Source organism: Aedes albopictus, chromosome 3, assembly GCF_035046485.1.
Source record: "Aedes albopictus strain Foshan chromosome 3, AalbF5, whole genome shotgun sequence".
In the NCBI taxonomy this organism is placed as follows: Eukaryota; Metazoa; Arthropoda; class Insecta; order Diptera; family Culicidae; genus Aedes; species Aedes albopictus.
The window spans coordinates 35,647,980-35,671,390 of record NC_085138.1 but is presented as its reverse complement, the minus strand read 5'-3'; the positions used below and the strand labels follow the sequence as shown (position 1 = coordinate 35,671,390).

Below are 23,411 nucleotides of genomic sequence, written 5' to 3'. Positions count from 1 at the left end.
ATTCCTCGGATAAACTTCTTAACGAGCAGTTTTTAGAGGAATCCTCTGACTGAAAATGGAGAGTTCTTTGGAGAAACTTTTGGAGGAAATTTTGGAGTAATACTCAGAGGAACTTATGAATAAACCTTCTAAAAGAACTCTCTTATACATTTTCAGAAGTTTTTTTGAACAAATTTTCGGTGAACTATATTGAAACTTCTTTGGAAGAACCATCGAAGGATTTTTACGGAAAAAGGGGTATCTCTGGAAGAAGTTTTATAGAAATTCTCGGAGAAATATATTTAGTCGTCGGTGATTTTTTTTTTGCAGTAACCGCCAAAGAAATATCGGAGTAATTCCTTATGACTAATCAATAAATCAATGAAAACAAACAAAAAATGAATTTTATAAATGAATTTAATAAGTCGTCACAGAACTTGTGTGGTAACCCTCGAATAAATTTCGGAAGAATCTTCAGAAAGTTCTTGATAAGATTCCTGCAGTCATCTTTTGAGAAATGGCTTCTTTAGCGTTGTTGTGACAATTCCATATTCTGAATCTGCATGCCAAACTGAGCCGAAATCCAAATTTTCATGAGTTTTGGTGCCCGGGAACCTAATAAATCCTCGGAAAAAATTATTTAGTCGTCGGAGAATTTTTGCAGTAATTAAAAAAATCTTGCTCTAAATAAAATTATTTAAACCCAATTTGCTTAAATTTGAAATCATTATCACAACAACCATATTTTGAAGCGAATTATTCACTTTAATTAGGAAGATGGTATGACCGTGTGACTCGGTTAACCCTCGAGCAGTCGCGTCTTCGACCACCCTCAACGACACCACGGTCACGCTGTGTACAACAAGCGTGCAATCTTCATGGTGCGTGTACTCAGTACACGCCGCGGCCGCTCCCGGGCAGAGATGCCAGGGGCAATTTTCAAATGTCTTCGCAAGGCACGCTAAAATGTCTTCATACTCCATATTGTGATTTCGGTATAAAATTAATGTTAAAAATTCAAATTTATGCTATGTTCTCACTGCGCTGTATATCAAGTAATATAGCATGATGATCTTGGTGATGACATCCTATATCAGGAGTACCGGGGATTGCTTCTGATGTTTCCAGGTAAATTTATCCAAGAGTCTTCAAGAATTTCTCCAGGAGTTTTCCGGGAGTTAATGAGAAATACCATGAGATTGCTTAAGGAGCTTCCGAAAAATTCCTGCAGCATTTGTGGTAGAACTTCTCCATGATTTGACTGGAAACAACTACATTAATTATCAGAAGATTCCCACCAGAATTTCCATGAAATTTACTTCAAGAGTTCCCCTACAAGTCCTTCAGAAATAATGCATGGTTCCTTCAGGATTTAAATCGAATATTTACCTTTTTTTTCAAATTCTTCAAAAAGTTCCTCGGAATTAAGAGTTCCGCAAAAAAAATCCGGGAACTCCCTAAGAAGATCCTCGGAAATTCATGTTGGAGTTCCTTAGAAATTCCTCCTACGGATTCTTTGGAATACCTATAGGAGATCCACGAGAATCCTTCTAATTTCTCCAGAAGATCCTCGGAAGTTCCTCGAGAATTTATCCAGGAGATACTTAGGAATTTTTCTGAGAGAACCTCGGATATTTCTACAGGAGATCGTCGGGAATTCCTCCATCAGTTCTTTAGAAATTCCTGCAGGAGTTTTCAAGCAATTTCTACATAAGTTACCGAGAGTGTATCTGGGAGCTCCCAGAAAATTCCTTTAGGAGTTTCATGGAAAATTCTCTTCAAGTCCACGAGAATTGTTCCAGGAATATCACGGGAATCCTTCAATAGATTCCCCACAAATACCACGGGAATTCCCTTAGAAGCAACTGCAGAATTCCTACAGTAACTGTGGAAGTATACCTCTATGATTTTCCAGGGAATTTCTCAATGATTATTTTTTCAAATAGCTACATAAATTATCCGGAAATTCCAACCAGAAAATTTACTTCAGAAGTCTACCATCAACTCTTCCAGCAATAATGTATGGTTCCAAGAGTTCCACAAAATATCCGGAAATTTCTCCAGAAGATCCTCGAGAATTCATCCTGGAATTCCTAGGAAATTCCTTAAAGAGTTCTTCGGGAATTCCTCCAGAAGATAATCGGTAATTCCTCTAGGAGTCCATCAGGAATTCCTGAAGAAGTATCTCGGGAAATCTCCAGGAGATCCTCGGGAATTCCTCCTGGAGATCGTTAGGAGTTCTTCAGAAATTCCCCCAGAAGTTCCACAAGAACTTCACCAGCAGTTTCTCGGGAATTCCTTCAAAAGTTGCCCGAAAAATTACTCCAGGAGTTTCTCATGAATTTCTTCAGGAGTTCCGGGAGGCATCCATAGGAACATCCAGTTGAACGTCTGATAAACTTCTGAAAGATTTCTTGAGAAACTCGTGGAAGTATTCCCGAGAAAATGCTAGAGGGATTCTCGAGGATCTCCTGGAAGAATTCCCAAGTAGCTCCTAGAGAAATTTACAGGGATCTTCTTTAGGAATTCCCGAGTAACTCCTGGCAGAAATCTCGAAGAATTCGTGGAGTAATTCCCGAGAAACTCATGAAAGAATTCCCGAGGTAATCCTAGAGGAATTCTTAGGCAACTCCTGGAAGAATTTCCGTAGAAATTCTGGAAGAATTCCCAAGGAATCCCTGAAAAAAATCTTGAGGATCTCCTGGGGAAATTCCCAAGTAACCAATAAATGATTTCCCAAGAAATTCTTAGAAAAAATTCCGAAGGAGCTCCTGAAAGAATTCCCTAAAAACTTCTGAAGAAATTCTTGGCAATCTCCCAAGTAGCTCCTGGAGGATTTTTTGAGCAACTTATGGAGAAATTCCCGAGAAATTCCTGAAAGAATTCCCGAGGAACTCCCAAAGGAATTTTCGAGAAACTCCTGATAGAAGATCTCCTGGAGGAATATTTCAAGAATGTCTAGAGGATTAAAACTGTAGATAACTTTTGATAGGCAAAAAGGACATCTCCAATTTTATTATATGCTATGCAGTTTTCATTTAATGCAAAAATTTTGATAATCGGTAGTTGCCATCACGGTGAAAAAAGTTTTGGTATTAAGATCCAAGATGGCGGCCAAAATCAATATGGCCGATCCAACTTTTTATAATTGTAACAAGTAGCTCTATCTTTCCTCTTTTCAACAACATTTCGTTTTGAGGTGGTTTTAGGAGAAACTTTCGAGTTATAACGGTTTGAATGAGCCACCATTTGACCAAAATCGAGAGGTCTGCAAAAATAGTTGTGGCTCTAACTAACGAGGGGTCCATCAATTTAAGCAACCAAATGCATTTTCCTTACTTTTTAGCGAGAACTTTCAGAAAATCGCCACCTAAAACATTTTTGAAGACTAGGTGTAAATAGTGGGCCGGTCTCAGTGAGAATTACCCAGAGGAATCCCCTGGAACTCCTGGAGGAATTCTAGAGGAAATCCTGGAAGAATTCTCGAGAAACTCGTGGAGAAATTCCGACGAAAACATAGAGGAATTTCCTAGGAACTCCTAGGAAATTTTCGAGGGACTCCTAGAGGTATACCCGAGAATCTCTTAAAGAGATTTCCGAGGAACGCCTGGAAGAATCTCCGCGGAACTCGTAGAGAAATTCCCAAGAAACTCTTGGAAAAATACCCTAGGAACTCCTGGAAGAATTCCAGAAGAAGTTCTGGAGAATTTCTCGAGAAACTCTTAGAGGAATTCCCGACGAACTCCTAGATGAATTTCCGAGGAACTCATGAAGGACTTCTCGACGTGCTTCTGGAGGAATTCGGGGGAATACATTGAGGGATTCCCGATGAACTCCTGAAGAAATTCTTGGCAAACTCCTTGAGCAATTCCCGAGGAATATCTGGAGGAATTTGCGAGGAGCTCCTAGAGGTATACGCGAGAAGCTCTTGAGGAGATTTCCGAAGATCTCCTGGAAGAATCTCCGAGGAACTTGTGGAACTCCTGGTGGAATGCCCGAAGCACCTCTAGAGCAATTTTTGAGGAACTTCAGGAGGAATTCCTGGAGGAATCACCGAAGTGCTTCTGTGAATTCCGTATTCCTCGGAGGAATTTCCTAGGAACTCCTGGAGGATTTCCAGATGATATCCTAGAGAAGTTCCCAAGGCATCTTGAAGAAATTTTGAGCAAACTCCTAGAGGAATTCCCGAGAAACTCCTGAAGAAATACCCAAGCAATCCTGAAAGAGATTTCCGAGAAACTCCTTAAAGATTTCTTGAGGATCTGGAGAAATTCCTGATGATCTCATGTACGAATGCCTTAGCAACTCCAGGAGCAATTTCCGAGAAACTCCAGTAGATATTCCCGAGGAATTCCGAGAGCAATTCTCCATTCTTCCTAGAGGAATTTTCTAGCAACCGGCAAACTCTAGCAAACTTGTAGAATTCCCGAGGATCTTGTAGAAGAATTCCCAAGGAACTCCCGATGGAATTCCTGACGATTTCCCGAAAAAAAAATCGGCTAGCTACTGGAGGAATTCTCGAGGAACTCCATGCGAAAAAAAAATCCCGAGAAACTCTTAAAGTAATTTCTAGTCTAGAAATTCTAGAAATTTCTAGTAAGTAATAAGTAAGTAAGTAAGTAATTTCTAGTCTAGAAATTCTAGAAATTCTACAGGAATTCCTGATGAAATCCTGAAGGAATTGCCGTGGCACTTCTAGAGGGATTCCCAAGGACCTAATGGAGAAGTCTCAACAGGCTTTATTGGACAAATCTTCGGAATAATCTGCGGGAAATTATGGACGTACACACTAAGATCAGCTCGGTATTTTTCCAATGTTTTTACTGAGTTCTCAACAGCAGATTTAACTCGGTACGCTCGGTTGTTTCTTTTGCAGATATTCTGTAAATGTGTTACCGAGCTCAGCTAACAAACTGTCAAAAGTTGCTGATGCACGGTAAATATCGTTACTGGTGAACGGTAAATACGATTACCGAGTGTACCGAGATAAATCTGCTGTTGAAAACTCTCGGTACACTCGGTAATCGTATTTACCGTTCACCAGTAACGATATTTACCGTGCATCAGCAACTTTTGACAGTTTGTTAGCTGAGCTCGGTAACACATTTACAGAATATGTATCTGCAAAAGAAACAACCGAGCGTACCCGAGTTAAATCTGCTGTTGAGAACTCAGTAAAAACATTGAAAAAATACCGAGCTGATCTTAGTGTGTAGCTCTGTTTGAAACTCAACCGAAGTTCTGGTGAGATATTCCGAAAACATCGGTAATACTTTTAAAAAGAACCTCTGTTTTTAGAGATTTTTGTAAAACTATAGGAGAATTCTACCCAGATAAATTTCCAGAGGGAACTCAGAAAAAAAAATCTGAAGGTAACCTCTTTTAGAATCTTCGATTTGAGTTCTTTAATGAAATTAAAAATAATATTTACAAATATGTAATATTTACGAATACAATATCGAAAAATTAGAAATCTGTAAGAATGGAAACGCATTTCATCTGAAACTGTTCCCAAATTTGAATTATTGGGTTGGATCAATAATTCAAATATTATATGTTAAATAAATGTCTAAATGTTTTCAAATTGAAGACATGTCTTCACATCTGGCATCCCTGCTCTCGGGTTAACGCTCTGTTTCAACGAATTTATTGTTGCGCTTATCTTTTATTAGAGTCCTGCGGCGGTCGTACGCTCGCGAAGCATACCGCCGCATGACAGTCGCAAGACAAAACAAAAGAAAAACTGTTCCCGCCAAAAACAAAAGCACGTGGGTTTCGCGAAGTGACAGATGTTTTTGAATGTATTTGTGACGAACGGCAAGAGTAGCTCAGTGGAATGAGTGTTCTTGCTGTTAAACCCCATATAGTGGAATTATATACTTTTAAATCTGGTGACGCTGTTATGATTAGTGATTGTCGCGCTAATATCAGAAGCCAGAGGCAGATAATCGCCATATTCTGATTTTTCTTGAGAGGCATAATAACATATTTATTTACATGCTGCTCATATTGAATATCCGAGGCTAGTTAAAATCAAAACCATTTACCCTGGTTGAATTTTTAAATTACAAAATTTATGAATGAACCATTTATATACACATCCTTATATACCGTTATACATACCGTTTTGACAGTTCGCCCACCAACACATGCACACATCGTAGCGGCGCAGAAGCATCAAGCACATCATTCAGCAGCAATCGAGCCGAACAACTGTCAGTCAAACCCAAAGTATCTAAATACTAGTACATATTTATATACTTTGAGTCAAACCGAGCGCAGAAGAACACCACGAAGGTCGCCATTTTGCTTCTGCTGAGGAGTCCAGTTCCCCGTACGGTGCATCGTTCAGTGAAAAATAATCGCATCCAATCGTTGTCGCGCCGGGTAAAAGTGGTTACAATCGAAGTAAAACGTTCCGTGCTACCGGCGTGAGGTGTTTGTGACCGGAATCGAGTGTTGGTTTTGCTGAATTCCCGAAATCTTTTCGGCCCCCCCGAAGGTGAGTGCAAAAATTGGGTCTGGCGCTGCTGGCTGCCGGGTGGCGCTCCGGAAGAGGGCTTCGATTTTTTCTTTCGTGTTGGGCGGCTGCGTCACGCACACACATGCGTGCTTCTTGTGTCGCAGTTTGCTGCTAGTAGTGGTGTAGTGTGCGGTGCGATTGACAAGCCGGTAGGTAATCGAAGTTTGTTGTTTTTGTTTTTGGATTGTTTGCAGATTCGGGTTTTACGACCGGTGAAAGGTTGATCTCAGTTTTTACAACAGCAGAATAATGGATATGTCAGGCCCCCCGCGTGGTGGGTTCCGTGGGCGTGGAGGATTTAGCGATCGCGGTGGATTCAGTGATCGCGGTCGCGGCGGTTTTGGCGACCGAGGACGGTGAGTATGCTAGAATTAGCGTTGTATTTTTATTTATTTAGTGATAGTAGTGGTGCTACGTACAAATGTGTGGGTGATGCCGGTTAAGTTTCGAAGTAGAATGGTGTTGGTGTGCGAGAAAGAGTGCGCCGTCTTTTCCGAGGGGTGTTTTCAGTGTTTTTCTGATGAAATGGATAGAGGCTTGCGCCGGCTTGTGTTGACTTTTCGACTGGCGCAAGTAGGGGGATGGCATTGGAAAATCACATAACTTTGTATTATAGATAACATGTAAACGTTAGTCCAATAATTTTGAGTGTTTTCTAAAGAATAATTAATCTAAACTTGAACGCTTACTATTACTGACTTTGACTAGCAGCTCCAGATGTTGTAACTGCTGTCCACTTCTTTGGGCATCACTTCGTCCCTTGTTCCTTTATTACATCGAAATTTAACATTCGACTTACTCTCAACTGGGACGTAGTCTGCTTCTCAGCTTAGTGTTTTATGAGCACTTTCACAGTTATTCACTGAGAGTTTTGTCTGCCAAATGACCATGTTTCATTCAAATTTCATAAAGCAAGTACAATTACACTCTGTCCATAGAAGTAGAGAGTATTTTCTTCATTTCCAGGTCTAGCCGATAATCGAACCTATTATACTCGTAATATATGCATTCTCTTTTTATAATAACCTGACCCAACACGGCGGATACTGTAGGAATCTTTAAGGAGTATCTCGCATTTTTTTTACGGTGGATTCCAGCATGAACTACATATCTACGAATAAACAAAAACCGGCACATCCACACGTTCCCGTCTTGCGTCAGTCTCAAAACTAGGTAAATCATTCGCATGCAGTCTCTCAGTCTGGGCAAATACAAATTCATACAGTACCGGACCAAAGTATACAGAACATAGCACGGAGTGTTATAAAAAAATAATATAATCAAACTCGTATGAACCTAAAATCTTGTTTCGCTTTAAGGTGATGGTTCTTTGCGTAAACTTTCTAAATAATGCATTTTGCTTCACGTTTCTGAGAGCACAAATCTAGAGATCTATCAAATGAAGCGGACTGGAAATGTAACTCACGAAAATGTAACGTTCTTGGCAAGTCAGCAGCCAACAAATACCGGCTGTCAAGTCGTCATTCACCGTACTTACTTTAAGTCCTGGCACCCATGGTGCCTTTATTTCCTTGTCCTTGTAGCGGATGCGCTGCCATGAGCCTCTGGGACTGCCTCTGTTGCGATGTCCTGCTGGGTTCCAATCTAACGCTTACTTGCAGGTTTTGTTTCAGCCCCTGCGTAGAGTTTGGTCGACCCATCTCCACTTTCGCTCCCAAATTTCTCCACTGATACACACAAAGTTTCTCTGGCATTCAGCAGCATAGATTTCACGTTCGAGTTAAAAATTTGGATTCTGGTTGTTTTCCCAAACATTTCTCACAAAGGCAGCTCTCTCTCGCCTTCTTGATCCGTGCACCTACACTCCCGTTCAAAAGTTTGGGGTCACCCCCTCAAAAACATGTCATATTTTTAGGCCCATATCTTCGCCAATTTGCGTCCGATTTCAAAACCCTAGGTTTCATTCAAAAGATAATAAGTCAAAGAAACTTTGAACATGATTTAAAAGAAACTTTTTCAAAAAAAATGGTATGTAAACTTAACCCAAAGTTGCCAAATTTTCTAAAAAATGAATATAAACTTACGGCAGTGTCGCTGGAAGTTGGGTCGACCAAATTTTAAGATGAGAGCGGTAATATGACCCATTTTCTATTAGCTTTCAACTGCTTTTTACAGAACTTAGCTAAAAAATCTAGAAAAAAAAGTTATTAAGTAAATTAATCCTTGATGTCATCGACCAAAAGTTTGGGGTCACCCCTCAATATGATGTATCGGCCAAAAGTTTGGGGTCACTTTCGTAAAACATGGAAAAGTGATTTGGTGATATCTTCGTCATCTATAGTTCAATTTTAATTATTTTGGCTCATTTCAAAGATAATTAACTAAATTTACGTTTGATGTCTTCAACTTAACGTATTCAACGATTTTTGTATATAAAAATGTTATGTAAAGTTAGCACATTTTACCACGCTTCAAAAAATGAGGCAACTTTACGTTAAGTTTTAGTATGTAAATTTCAACAAATATGTGTGGTTCAATGTCTATGCAGTAAGTATCACTCATTTCGTTTCAAATAAGCCAAGAAAAATTAAAATTGAATGAAAGATGATATCAACAAATCACTTTTCCATGTTTTACGATAGTGACCCCAAACTTTTGGCCGATACAGCATTTTGAGGGGTGACCCCAAACTTTTGGTCGATGACATCAAGGATTAATTTACTTAAGAACTTTTTTTTCTAGATTTTTAGCTAAGTTCTGTAAAAAGCAGTTGAAAGCTAATAGAAAATGGGTCATATTACCCGAATAAAAAATACAGTAGAAAAACCGAATGTTGTATTGTAACAGTACTATTTAGAACCATATTGTTACAATAAACACCACTGTAAAAATAAAAAATACAAAAACAATAAGATGTAATGTTAGACACCATACAGTGAATTGTAAATTAGATTTTTACAATATACTATACGGGTTGTTAAGTATCGTAACAATATAAAAAAATATTTTTCTCCATATATATTTTTTTACAAAACCATACATTTTATTGTAAATGAATTGTTCGAAATACTGATACGTGGGCTTTAATATACCGTACATTGTATGGTACACGTATGGTTTCAAACAATAAAATGTACCGTAAATATATTGTTCTTAATTGTAATTTCACTACTGGTTATAAATTTAATCATGGTTTTGGAATGGTTCTCTTTTGTTATGTTGTATTGTTTTACATTAGATAAACCATATAATGTTATATTATCTCGTCATGTTCCTTCGATAATGGCAGTTCTAGCCAAACTAACCTAAACTCTTCTAAGTCTGAGTAGCCTCTGATTGCATTAACAGTTGAAGCTTAAGCTCCCATGTCCCACCAGCCAGATAACCGGGTTTTGCAAACTAAGCATTATTTGTGGCAACACTTTGAGCGGCATGATGGAACTATGCCTAGCGCGCTAAGTGTTATTAGACCACTAATGTAGTTGCATGAAGTGGGTGACGAGGTACATAAGTATCATTACAGCGTGCTTAACCATTATTGCAATATTGAGGCTCCAATTTGACTGAACTATGAAATGTGTACATAACAACTCATGAGAAAACTGTCAAGTTCGATTCAACTATAAGTTAGGTTAAAAAGCGAAGACGAACTTATTTCAGAAGTCGTTTCAGTGTCCAGTCCAGTCCTTATGTTAAAAATGTCAAAGATAAATCGCATTTAGTTCGGTTGTTGTACAAGGCAATTTCACATGAGAGAAGAAGAGAAAGAATAGTGTTAAACTCATCCACTGATTTACGGTAATCTGGCCTGCGTCTTTCCGGGTTGACCTACATTCGTATTCCTCTCATCGCACTCTACATACCTAGCCCACCATATCTCTTGGATATGCAGTCCTTAGGACACCTGGTTTACCACTTTATTTAAACATTTTATTGACTTTAAATAGATGTTTCAACTTATTCACTTTTTTCTCTTTCATTTCCTTTGCAACAAAAATGTCACGGACATCAACAAAACAAAGCACGGAAAAAATCATAAATTGAATAAAAAATTAAAAATGCACGGAAAAAGATTGTTTCGGAATAGTGAATGGTTCAAACGCAAGAAAAACAGTATAATATATTGTTACATAAAGATCGGATGTAAATCTCGCGTTTAGTATCATACAGGCGTATCTACAATGATCGATTTCTCTTCATCGATTTTCTCTTCGGAATATTCCGGAAAATACGACCAATATTCAGATGATCTCTCGGTGTATTTCGGTGAAGGACGACTAGGACTAGCATCTAAAACAACAAAAATAACCGAAAATGTTTTACCGGAAAAGTTATTAATGAAAGAGAAAATCGATGAAGAGAAATCGATCATTGTAGATACGCCCGTATGATACTAAGCGCGAGAAATGTATAATAGCTACCAATGTGCAAAGCTTTTAGTGAACCATTCCATTACAATACACTATATTGTAGCTGGTACACTGTATGGTACAGGAATGGTTTTCACCAAATACCCTATGGTTAGTTTTTATCCGGGTACCGCTCTCATCTTAAAATTTGGTCGACCCAACTTCCAGCGACACTGCCGTAAGTTTATATTCATTTATTAGAAAATTTGGCAACTTTGGGTTAAGTTTACATACACGTTTTTTTGAAAAAGTTTCTTTTAAATCATGTTCAAAGTTTCTTTGACTTATTATCTTTTAAATGAAACCTAGGGTTTTGAAATCGGACGCAAATTGGCGGAGATATGGGCCTAAAAAATGACATGTTTTTGAGGGGGTGACCCCAAACTTTTGAACGGGAGTGTATGTTGCTCTTGGTGCCGCCATCGGCCACCATTTGGTTAACAAGATATTGGAAGCTATCAACATTCTCTACCGCTTGCCCAGACACCGTAAACCGTATTTACACCCAACAATTCGGTCTCGTTTACGTTGATGGTAAGACCTGCCGCCGAGAAGCGATCGGCAAGATCATCGAGCTTACTCTGCATATCAGAGGGCCGTTGGGCTAAGAGAGTAACGTCATTTAAGTCATTTAAGTGCTCCATGGTGATGGGCTGCCACATCAACCCACGATTTGGTTCACCAGGATCTCGTCGATTACGATGAGAAGCGGTAGCGGGGATAGTATACAACCTTGCCTCACTCCAGCAACGAACCGGATCGGACAAGACACCGTTTTTTCAGTACTCTGCACGGAAATGCCCTGTACTGTGCTTGAATGAGGCCGATGATTTTCTCATGGAAACCTCTGCCCCTGAGGGCTCCTCACATGTTCTCATGATTCAGACGGTCGAAAGCTTTTTCGTACAGACTCTTGGAATTCATTGCTTTGCTCCAAGATGATACGGAGCGTGGCAATATGGTCCACACAGGAGCGTCCGGTACGGAGTCCTACTTGCTGCCACCGGAGAGTTGCGTCAATCTTCTCCTGTATCCTGTTAAGGATCACTTTGCAGAGGACTTTTAAAACGATGCACAGCAACATGATACATCGCCAATTATTGCGTACAGTTAGGTCACCCTTTTTCTTTTGGGTTCCTTTACTAAGACGCCTTGCATCATGTTGACCGGTAATGTCGCGGTTTCCCATATGCTGCAGAACAATTGATGTAGTAGTTGTGCAGATACTACGGGGTCAGCTTTGAGCATCTCAGCTGATATGCGATCGACCCCTGGGGCCCTGTTCGATTTCATGCGACGAATGGCTGTTTCTATCTCCTGCTTCGTTGGAGCTTCGGTGTTGACACGGGTAATGCGTCGAATCCTTAGCGGATCATGCTGAGGTTTTGGTGGTATGGCCGACACTTGAAAAAGGTTTCCAAAATGCTCGAACCAGCGTTTCAGTTGGGTCGTCAATAAATAGCTGTCCAGATGTGTCCCACTAAGGCGACACGTGAGACATCGTAGATGAGACGAATGTCGTCGATATTTGCGGCTTTCTCGCCTTCTTCGGCTAGGGAGTCCACCTACGCTCTTTTGTCCCGTCTACATGAGCGCTTCATTTTCTTCTCGAGAGCCGAATAGCGCTGACGGGCTACAGCTTTGGCTCCTCGTGTTTTTGCTCGCTCTATCGCGACTTTGGCGTTCCTTCGCTCCTCTATCTTCCTGCAGGCGTCATCTGTGATTCACCGCTTTCTCTGGGTGCTTAGCTCACCCACAATTAACCTCGCTGGAGGCGACGAACGCGTTCTTGATGGCGTTCCATTGATCTTCTACGCTTGCACCTTCCGGAATATCCGCAGCACGGTTTTCCAGCTCCTCGACGTAGGACTTTTTAACCGGCAGTGTCTTCCAGTCGGCGTGTGTTGAACCGGCGGAAGACGATGGATTCTGGCAATAGGCTGCCAGATCTCGCCGATTAAGAGATGATGTACGGACGTAACGTTTGTTCTGCACATCAAGCAGACTCCGTCTTCATTTCCGGCTGATGCAGATGTGGTCGATTTGATATTCCGTGACGCTATCACGGGAAACCCATGTCACTTTGTGCATTGATCGATGGGGAAAGAGCGAACCCCCAATCACCATGTCATTGTTGCCACAAAACTCTGCAAACAGCTCTTCGTTCTCACTCATTTCTCCGAGACCATGTCGTTCCAGGACGTTCTCATAGTTCGAGTTGGCGGAATTAACCTTCGCGTTAAAGTCGCCCATGAGGATCTTGATATCACCTTCTGGAATCTTATCCACGACAGCATTCAGTAGGCCGTAAACGTTCTTTTAGATTTGCATTCGGTTGGCGCGTAACATTGGATGAGGTTTCGAACTCGTGTTCTGAATCTGGCTACAATTATCCTCTCTTAGGTTCCCACTTCATGAGCGCAGCGTAGGCGTGAGCGCTGAGCAGGAAACCAACACCACGGTGGCGAGGAGCGTGTTCACCTCGTAGGCCAGAGTATAGCAGAATTAGACGCGACGCCAATCTGTGTTCTCCAAAGTTCGGCCAACGAACTTCGCTCAGTCCTAGGATCTCAAGCTTCATACGGCATGCCTCATTGGCAAGTTGTGCCAGTTTACCCTGCTGGACTAGGGTTAATACATTTCAAGTTCCAATTTTTGTCCGTTGTTTCGCGCTTAAAGTCGTTTCCGTTGAATCAGTTCGTAATCTTTCATTTTCGGTTTCTGTAACAGATTTTGGGTTTCGGGAACAGTAGCTTGTTGGCCTAAGGTCTCCTATCCACCGTGGATATAGCTTCCACTTGGCGGAGCATTTCATACTCTCGGTGCACAAACTGTCGAAGCATCTCCTGCCTCAGCCTTGCGAACTACACAGTTTCCACGATGAACAATCTTCCGTTTTACCAGTGGTCATCGGATTCAGTGGACTGTATAAGAAACTTCGGTTTCGCGACGAAATAAAACGCGTGCTTTCGCTTTAACGTCGATACACATTCTGATTTATTAACTCAAGGAAATGTCACACAGAAGGTGCGCTACAACATAGTTGAGCATAAAAAAGAACAAGGTTTAGTATGCACAGGTTCGGACAATTAATTCAAGGTTTATACATCCTCCCCCGCATTGAAATGGCTATTTCAATGGTCCAGCTTCTGCTCCTCCCGATCCAGTGGAAGAAGGGAAATCTCGGTGACGCCTCGTTTGCATTCACCCCTGGCGGTACGCAGAGTTACGACCCTGGTGATGTTGTCGCTACCCGGATGAGCCTCGATGATTCTGCCGAGTTGCCATTGCATCGGCGGAGCATTGGGATCATTGATGAGCACTAAGGCACCAGGTTTGATTTGGGTTGTCTTGAACCATTTCTGGCGGTTCTGCAACTCCGGCAGATATTCGGCAAGCCACCTTTTCCAGAAATGTTGTTGAGTGGCCTGCACTAGTTGCCACCGTGTCAACGTCGAGAGCTTCATATTGGTATACGATGGCTCGGGGATTGACTGCATTTGCCGTCCAACCAGGAAATGTGCTGGGGTTACGGCGGTCAAATCGTTGGGGTCATCGGAGCATGGCGTGAGTGGTCGTGTGAGTGAGCACCGATTCAATCTGAACAAGTACTGTGCTCATTTCTTCGAACGTTAACTTCTGGCTTCCGACTACTCTTTTCAGGTGGTGTTTTACGGATTTTACCCCGGACTCCCAAATCCCACCAAAGTGGGGACTCCTTGGTGGGATGAAACTCCACGAAATCGATCGGCTTCCGCAGAACTCCGTCAGCTCCTTGATGTGATGTTCGTCAGCGAAAAGTTTGCCCAGCTGTTGCAACTCGGCTTCAGCGCCGACAAAATTCGTCGCATTGTCGGAATAGATCTTGCTGACAGGTCCTCGTCGTCCAGTGAACCGCCTCAAGGTAGCAAGGAAGGCTTCGGTCGTGAGGCTTGACACCAGTTCAAGGTGGATGGCGCGCGTACTGAGACAAACAAAGAGACATACGTACCCTTTCGTGATCATCGGTTTGCGTGCCTGGGTGAGCGACTTGATCAAAAAAGGTCCCGCATAATCGATGCCGGTGTGGAAGAAAGCTGGTGACGGCTGGACACGATAGGATGGGAGATCGCCCATCAACTGCGTCGTCTTCATCGGATTTGCTCGGAAGCACGGAATACATTGCCTGATCACCTTCCGAATGGTGTTCTTAGCCTGCAATGGCCAGAACAGCTGTCGTACGATGGCAAGCAACGCCTTTTGTCCTGCGTGAAGGTTACTCTGATGCTCATGGCGGATCAGCAGTTCGGTGAAGGGATGGTTTGGTGGCAGCAACATTTGGTGGCGACTATCATACGGAATGAAAGCCTTCTTGACACGACCACCAACTCGCAGAATCCCGTCAACAGGATCGATGAACGGGTGGAGACTCCGTAGGCGATGTGTACCGCCTTCCTTCAATGCGCGCAGTTCCGGTTGGAATGCCTCCTCTTGCACGCATCGCACTATCAGCTTCAAGGCTTCGTCTCGTTCGTAGGCTGTTGGCGGACCCTTTGTCAACATCTCCCGTCCCGAAAGCACATAGTGGGCGAATCGAACCACCAGGCTCATACAACGCTGTAGTCGAGTGAACGTACCGATTCGATCAAATACTGGTAATCTTGCTGGCGGTTTGGCGAGAACAAGGCACGTTCGTATTTCAGGGAGGTCACTATCGTTCAGAGGAGACGGCTGTTCCAGTTGCACTACTTGTTGGTTCAGCACATCGGGTCCATTCCACCAAATAGACCGGTGGATCAGGTGCTGAGGCATCTCGCCCCTCGATATCAAATCGGCAGGGTTATCATACGTTGGAATGTACCGCCACTGGAATTCGTTGGTGAGCTTCTGAATTTCGATGACTCTGTTCGCTACGAATAGCTGTAGATCGGCAGGCGATTTTCGGATCCAGCAAAGCACAATTTGCGAATCACTCCACAGCGTCACACGATCGAATCTTGTGTCGACCGAGTTGAGTACCTTCGTTACTTCTCGAGATAAAAGCAAGGCGGCAAGAAGCTCGGCTCTTGGCGTTGTGATTGGTTTCATCTTACCTGTCTTTTTCGGCAGAATCCTCGACTTACTGCAGATAAGGTTCATCTTGACGGCACCATCGGGGAGTACGAGACGCGTATACAGGCACGTCCCATAGGCTTGATCTGATGCGTCAGCAAACCCGTGGAGTTCCACGAGATTCATTCCATCGCTGAGTATCCACCTTGGAATTTCCAAGTCGTTCAATGCTGGCAGTTGAGTCCGGAAGGCACGCCACTTCTCGGCAATGGCGTCAGGAATGGGATCGTCCCACCCAAGGTTGAGAAGGCCGACTTCTCTGAAGATCAGTTTCGCTGTAGTGACCACTGGTCCAGCAAGTCCCAGTGGATCGAAAAACTTTGCAATATCACTCAGCACTCCCTTGCGAGTCACCGACCGGCAAGCTTCTTCAGGTGGTTGGACGCGGAACGAAAACCAGTCTTGCGAAGCATTCCACACCACTCCGAGAGTTTTGACAACCGCCTTATCAGCAGCATCTCCAACGTCGAAAGTAGTACCCCAGAGGTACTTCGGGATTTCCTCTAGGATGGCTGGTTCGTTTGAGCACCACTTATGTGCGTCGAATCCACCGCTATGCAGTAATTGCAGCAGCTGCCGACACAACAACTGCGCCTCCTCGATTGTGCGCGCCCCGCAGAGGGCGTCATCGATGTAGAAAGACTTTTTGAGTACGGGTGCAGCTATCGGGTAATCCTCCATCGAGTCATCGGCCAACTGGGAGAGTGCCATCGTGGCGTGAAACGGCGACGAAGCCAAGCCGTAGGTCACCGTGCGTAATTCAAAAGTCTTCAGGGGTTTCGATCGATCATCCCGCCATAGTATACGCTGGAAAGGTGCATCTTCAGCGTGCATCATCACTTGGCGAAACATCTTCGGTATATCGGCTGTGAAGACGAACCGATAGCACCGGAAGTTCAGCAGGATCGACACCAAATCGTTTTGCATGATTGGGCCAATCTTCAGCGTGTCGTTGATGGAGGTTCCAGTGGACGTTTTTGCAGAACCGTCAAAAACGACCCGCAGTTTTGTCGTTGCACTGCTCGGCCGCAATACGCAGTGGTGCGGCAAATAGTACGATGATCCGACCTTCTCGTTCGGGTTGGCCTGTATTTCGCACATGTGTCCGAGCCGCTCGTACTCGTGGATGAACTCGGAATATTCTGCCTTCAGCTCGGGTCTCTGATCCAGGCGACGTTCGAGCATCAGGAACCGCCGGGTAGCCATTTGCAGCGATTCGCCTAGTTCTGTCTTTCTTTCGTTGAATGGAAGTTGAACTTGGAACCTTCCATCGGACATTCGTTGAAAGGTGCTCCGGAAGTGCTGGATGCACTCATCGGTACTCGCAGTAGAGTTTCGGCGTAGATCTTCAGCACCTTCGATCTCCCAGAATCGTTTCAGCAAATCGCCCAGGTCGTCTCGCTGGACAACGTTGCAGAATGTGCGTGCGATGACGGGTATTTGATCCGAAATCACGCCACCAATCACCCATCCTAGTTCGGTGCTTCTGAGCGAAGGAAGGTTCTCCGCAAGGGTGATTTTTTCCGCGTTGATGAGGTCCCAGAAGATTTCTGCTCCCAGCAACATATCAATCCGACCTCGCTTGTTGAAGTTGGGGTCGGCGAGCTCCACATGGACTGGGAGGTTCCAGTTCGTCACATCGATCGCTTTCTCCGGCATATCACTTGTGATCTTCGGCGCTACCAGCAGTTCGAGCTCGGTCGAGTAGCTGGTGACGCGAGACTTGACCGTCGTGCGGACAACGTTGTGGATTCGTGTTGTACCTCCATTCAAACCGCTAACTTGATAGTCGGCACGGTGCTTCTTGAGCGCCAGCTGCGTGGCGAATCGTTCCGTCACAAAGTGATTCTGGGAGCATGAATCGATGAGGGTTCGGCACGGGTGCAAGACGTTGCCATAGCCGTTGACCATCACTACAGCGGTTGTCAAAAGCGTCTGCCTTGTCGGACGATCCGATGACACACACAGAACGACGTTCTGATTCTTCGTTGCTGCCTCAACCGGAGCGGCACTGGCAGCTGAGGACTCAGCTCGGGAACAGCCTTCACTTGCTGCCTGCTTCGTTGCTGACGGATGCACAATATCTTCCTTCTTGTTCTCCTCCGGATGCAGGAGCGTGTGGTGCTTCCTGCTGCACTTCCGGCACGTACTAGAGGAGGAGCACTCGGTGGTACGATGCCCCTTTCCAAGGCAGTTGAAACAAGCACCAGACTTCCGAAGCAAGCTGTACTTGTCGCTGACACTCTTCTTCTTGAATTCTTCGCACTTATAGAGTTCATGGGAGTTGTTGCACACTGTACACTGTAGTTCATTCGCTGACACTAGAGTCTTCGATTTTGTTACCGGGCGTACCGGTTTCGGATTCTCCACTTTAGCACTGTTTGTTTCCACTTTTTCCATTATTCGGCACCGCTGCTTCAGGAACTCGATGGTATCCGCATACGATGACAGCTCCCCCGGGTCCTGCTTCGTTTCCCACACCTTACGTGTGTCCCGATCCATCTTCGATGCCAACTGGTTAATCAGCATTTGCTCCCCCAAGCCATCCACTTCAAGTTCCAGGTTTTCGAGTGCCTGAACATTCTTGACGCAGGTGTCAACCAGTTTCCGTAGTTCAGTGGAGCTATCCTTGGAGATTTTCGGCAGTGAGAAGATCGCCTCGATGTGCTTGTCGATTATCAAGCGCTTGTCTTCGAATCGGTCGGTTAGAATCGCCCAAGCAGCCTCGTAATCGCCGTTGTTGATAATATCCTGGTCGATCACTCCCGCTGCTTTTCCGACGAGGGCGTTCCGGAGATGGTATAGCTTGATTGCGGGTGATTCCGTCGCGTACCGTGCCATCACGTTCTGAAACATGGACTTGAAGGAGTACCATGTTTCGTACGTTCCATCGAACGTAGGCAACGGAACGGTCAATGGAGGGATGAAGTGTTGGGGGGCAATAACAGGAGCAACAGGAGCAATCGCATTTCCAGCTACTAGGGGTGCTGGAGGAGGTAGCTCCGGTTTCGGCATCGCTTCTTCCAGCAGGGTGCTCAGCTGGATCGTGAGCTCATTATAAAGAGCTTCGAACTCCACATAGCGGTCTTCTTGCTCTCGTCGTCGTTCATCAGAGAGGGGAAGGGCGTATATTTGATTTTGGAATGCGTTGTATTCACTGTAGCAGTTCTCGACAGTCTTTACGTGCAGCTTCAGAAAGTGCACGTTTCTAATGTTCGCATTCGGAACCGCGGCACTATGTACGATCGCATTCTTCACTCGCGTTAATTTTCCTTTCACCGCCCCTCTCTGATGAACGAGAGCTTTGAGCGCTTCTTCCATCACTCGCGATTCTTCTTTTCTTCGTTGCACAGAAAGTTGATCACTGATAGACTGCACGGAAGCAGCTCCGTTTTCTTCCATTCAGCAAGCGTTTCGAACACGTCCAATCATGTTCGCTCCTGGGAGCGCGTTCACTGCGAGCTCGTCGGCAGCACACACGCACACTCGACCGACGCAACGCCCCGACCGAATGTTCACAATTTTCGGATTAGAATCGAGATTTTCCCGGTGGAAAATCCCGTCGATGTTCGATTCCGGCCGTTCCGCGGAACTATCCGGCTCGAAGGACCAAAAAGATGGTCATCAGATTCAGTGGACTGTATAAGAAACTTCGGTTTCTCGACGAAATAAAACGCGTGCTTTCGCTTTAACGTCGATACACATTCTGATTTATTAACTCAAGGAAATGTCACACAGAAGGTGCGCTACAACATAGTTGAGCATAAAAAAGAACAAGGTTTAGTATGCACAGGTTCGGACAATTAATTCAAGGTTTATACAACCAGCTTCACTCACAATTGAACAAGTCGTCGACCCGAGGAAATTCACAGCGAAATCTTTCTGGGCCATTTTCCGGACACACATAAGTTCACTATCCAAAGCAAGTATGTGCAGTAGCTGCGTGAGTTTTACTTCCGAAACGATTTCTTTCTGATTTACATATTTTACAATACCTTCATCCATTCCATGGGATCAGGCGACGCACCAAAATCCGAATTTTCAAGTCGAACGTGAAATCTGTGCTGCTATACGCCAGTGAAACCTGGTGTGTATCAGTGGAGAACACTCAGCGGCTGTAGGTCTTCATTAATAGATGCCTGCGGTGTATAATATGTGCATGGTGGCCTCACAATTGGATCTCCATCGACGATATCATCAAAAGTCGATAGCGACAGAAATTCGGGAGCGAAAGTGGAGGTGGGTTGGCCACACTCTACGCAGGGGCGGAAACGAAATCTGCAAACAAGCGTTAAATTGGAACCCAGCAGAACATCGCAGCAGAGGCAGCCCCAGAGGCTCATTGCGGCGCAGCCTCAACATCGAAATCAAGCAAGTCGACAGAAATTTGACCTTGTCACTGGTAGGTCAAGGCGATGGCTGGCAATCGCCCAGGATGGAGATTAGGGTGGCCCAAATTATTTCTTTACATGTATTGGAAAAACAACAATAAAGTTTATCCTCACTTTACCTAGGGTATAACTTTTTTCACAGACGTGGATCACTTTGCGGTCTTCGACAAAGTTGTTTGGCATATAGTCACCTACAATAATACCAAAGGGTTTGATTATTGAACGTTTACAGCGCCACCTAGCGGCACAATTCGAAAACTTACAATTTCTGCATACATTTGGCCTAGTTTTCCCATACAAACTTCAAGCGTTTTGATCGCCCCCTTAGGCTCAACCGATTTTGCTCAAATTTTGAACGTAGCTTCTGGGAGTCTGAAACAACTGATTGTGGTGGTAAGACTTGGCATTTTTCGAATTTTTTGTTTTTCATATGAGTGTGGGCTACCTTAATGGAGATCTTTCAATTCGGCCCTCTGCACCACCGTGGGTGCACAGGACTCAAAGAAGAGAGAAGAGAGCTCACCAACAAGGAAAATGAGCGCCGGAATTCGCCTACAGGTTTCTTTCTTACTATGAAAGCACACGTTCTGCTTCTGTTGTCCTTACCGGTAGTTCCATAGCCGGCTCACCAGAACCTGCACTACGTTCAGCTCGCCACAGCTATTCGTCCAGCAACGTCGGCTTCAATAATGCCATCGTTAAATCTGTGTTCCTCGAGTCATGCCTCCATCTATGACTTTAACAAGTTTTTCTAGAAGTTCATCAAATAATTCTTCCAAAATTACCTCTGCCTGAGAATTCCTGGTTTGTTTTAACAACTGCACCTATGTTTCACTTAGAATTTCATCAGAGATTCCTCTATGAAGAGTTCCTTCAGATATTCAATCAGGAGATGCTTCAAGGATGCCTCTGGGAGTTCCTTCAGAATATTTGCAGGCATTTTCCTGAAGCTCCTTCATACTTTCATCATGGTCCGGTACCCAATTTGGCATTTCGAATGAAGCTGTGCATTTTTTGTGAGTTATTCGTGTAAGCTACATTACGAAGATCCGGTTAATGGTTAAGATAGGTTAAGAATTTTTGACCGCAACTGTCAAATCCGACTGTATTAGAGGTCTTTCCAACTTGACGTAAATCAAAATCCAATCACCAGAAGAATTTGGTTGATTTTTAACTAACTACCTAATAAAATACTTTTGTCCGGTACTGTACGCGTTCGTCTGCTTAACATTAGGAAGCACGCCAATCTTTATCTCAGTGCGCACAACACAAATACACACACACACTTGCGTTAGTCTCGAGTCGGGTTAGCTAAACAGCGTTTCTCCCCCCTTTCCCCCTCCATTGAATCTCTTTGTAAATCTCACAGAGGCCGCGGAGGTCGTGGCGGTCCGATGATGGGTCGCATGATGGGTGGTCCCCCGATGATGCGTGGACGTGGTGGCATGATGCGTGGCGGCCCGCCCCGTGGCTTCGGTGGTCCGCCGCGAGGTGGCCCTCCGATGTCCCGGGGTGGCCCATACGGAGGTCGTCCACCGATGGGAGTCGGTGGTGCTCCACGCAGCAGCTATTCATCATCCGTATCGAACGGTTCCGGTCCGCCGCCTTCGTCAACGACCGAGAATGGGAACGACCCGAAAACGGCAGACACAACCAGTAGCAGCAGTACCAGCGCATCCAAGACGGTACCGACTACCAGCGGAAGCACACCGACTTCGACGTCGAGCTCGGCAGCTCCGTCTACCGCACCGAAAAGTAGTGCCCCAGCATCGTCACAGGTTCCTAGCTCTGATTCGGGCCGGGCAACACCTCCGCAACCGATCAAGACAGCCGACTCTAGTAGTCTTTCCCATCCCAGAGAATCGCAAGATTCTTCAATTCAATCGACAGGTAGTTCCTATCATTCCTCGCGGGGCATGGGATACCGAGGCCGCGGAAGCTACCCTCCACGTGGAAGTTATCCTCCTCGCGGTCGTGGCGGATACGGAAGCAGCTACGACGGTCCACGGCCATACCGTGGTGGTGGACTGGGCGGGCGTGGTCGTGGCGGCTATGGCGGAAGTGGCGGTCCAGGCGGCTATGGAGGCGCTCCAAGCTACAACAGTGGTTACAGTAATGGTCCTCCTCCGTCGTACGGCCAAATGGGCGGCGGATACCAGCACAGCGGCTACAACCCTGGACCTCCGCCACGACAGCAGTTCGACACTCGGCAACCATCAAACACGACCACAGTGACGCCGATCAAGCGCGGTGGAATGCCCGGAAGTGGCCCACCGGGTCCCAAGCGAGGCCGGTACGATTCGGGTCCACCAAGCAGATCGTATCCTCCGAAGAGCATGCCGCCACATCACAGTTCCACAGCTCCGGTTTCCTCGTATAGTGCACCTCCTTCCGCTAGTGCCCACGGAGGCTATGCGGAACACAATCATCCGCCGGCCAGCATGGACCAATATGGCACGCATGGCGCAGCCACAGCCGGCGGCTACGGCACGACCGGTGCATCTCAGAGTAGCTACGGCGCCAATGGGTACGGCCAGAGCTCGTACGGTAGCGCGGCAATGGCCTCGACGGGCTACGCTACCGGCACGGAGTATGACGCTAGCCACTACGATTACAGGTAGGTTTCAGGGGGACGTGGTTGGGAAGATACCGAAAGTGAGCTGAAGTGTTCCTCTGTTGAAAAAATACGATAACCGTCTGAAAAATCTTTATTCATTTCAAAGAGACTTACGTTATTATTCTAGGAATTCTTTCAGAGGTTTCGTCAGATATTCCCCCGTGCATTTTGTCAATTTTTTTTTTCAAAGATTGTTCAAGAGATTTCTCCTAGAATATGCTAATAGCGTCTCAATGATGTTAATGCTTAATACCAACCATCAGAAAGAACTTCTTCAAAGTTTTTTTTACACTGGAAATTCATGGAAACATTTCGAGAATCCTCGGAAAAGATTCCCAAGGATTCCTGCCTTGATTCCTTGTATTCTTCCAGGTACAGTGACCCCACACCGATGAATCACCTTAATTTTGTACACTATTTATGAATCACCATGTTGATCA

General features: G+C 44.7%; 2 protein-coding genes across 10 annotated transcripts in view; both read left to right on the top strand.

The window, feature by feature from the left end:
* The window catches only part of LOC109427334 (neurofibromin), a 40,937-nt gene extending 34,506 nt beyond the window's left edge, over positions 1-6,431 (top strand). For all 5 annotated transcript variants that reach the window (XM_062859986.1, XM_062859996.1, XM_062859994.1 and 2 more), the window contains one exon: positions 6,114-6,431. In XM_062859986.1, coding sequence (XP_062715970.1) covers positions 6,114-6,298 — 185 coding nt within the window. In that variant the 3' untranslated portion in view covers positions 6,299-6,431. The remainder of the gene's footprint in view (positions 1-6,113) is intronic.
* The window catches only part of LOC109427336 (pro-resilin), a 58,432-nt gene continuing 41,273 nt past the window's right edge, over positions 6,253-23,411 (top strand). For 4 of the 5 annotated variants that reach the window (XR_009999286.1, XR_009999285.1, XM_062859999.1 and 1 more), the window contains exons 1-3: positions 6,341-6,481; positions 6,697-6,858; positions 21,724-22,971. Coding sequence is in view for 3 of the 5 variants with exons in the window: in XM_062859999.1 (XP_062715983.1) it covers positions 6,752-6,858; positions 21,724-22,971 (1,355 nt within the window). In the remaining 2 variants the exon portion in view is untranslated. Of the gene's footprint in view, positions 6,482-6,696; positions 6,859-21,723; positions 22,972-23,411 lie in introns of all 5 variants that reach the window. The other variant, XM_019702868.3, reaches the window with a different exon arrangement.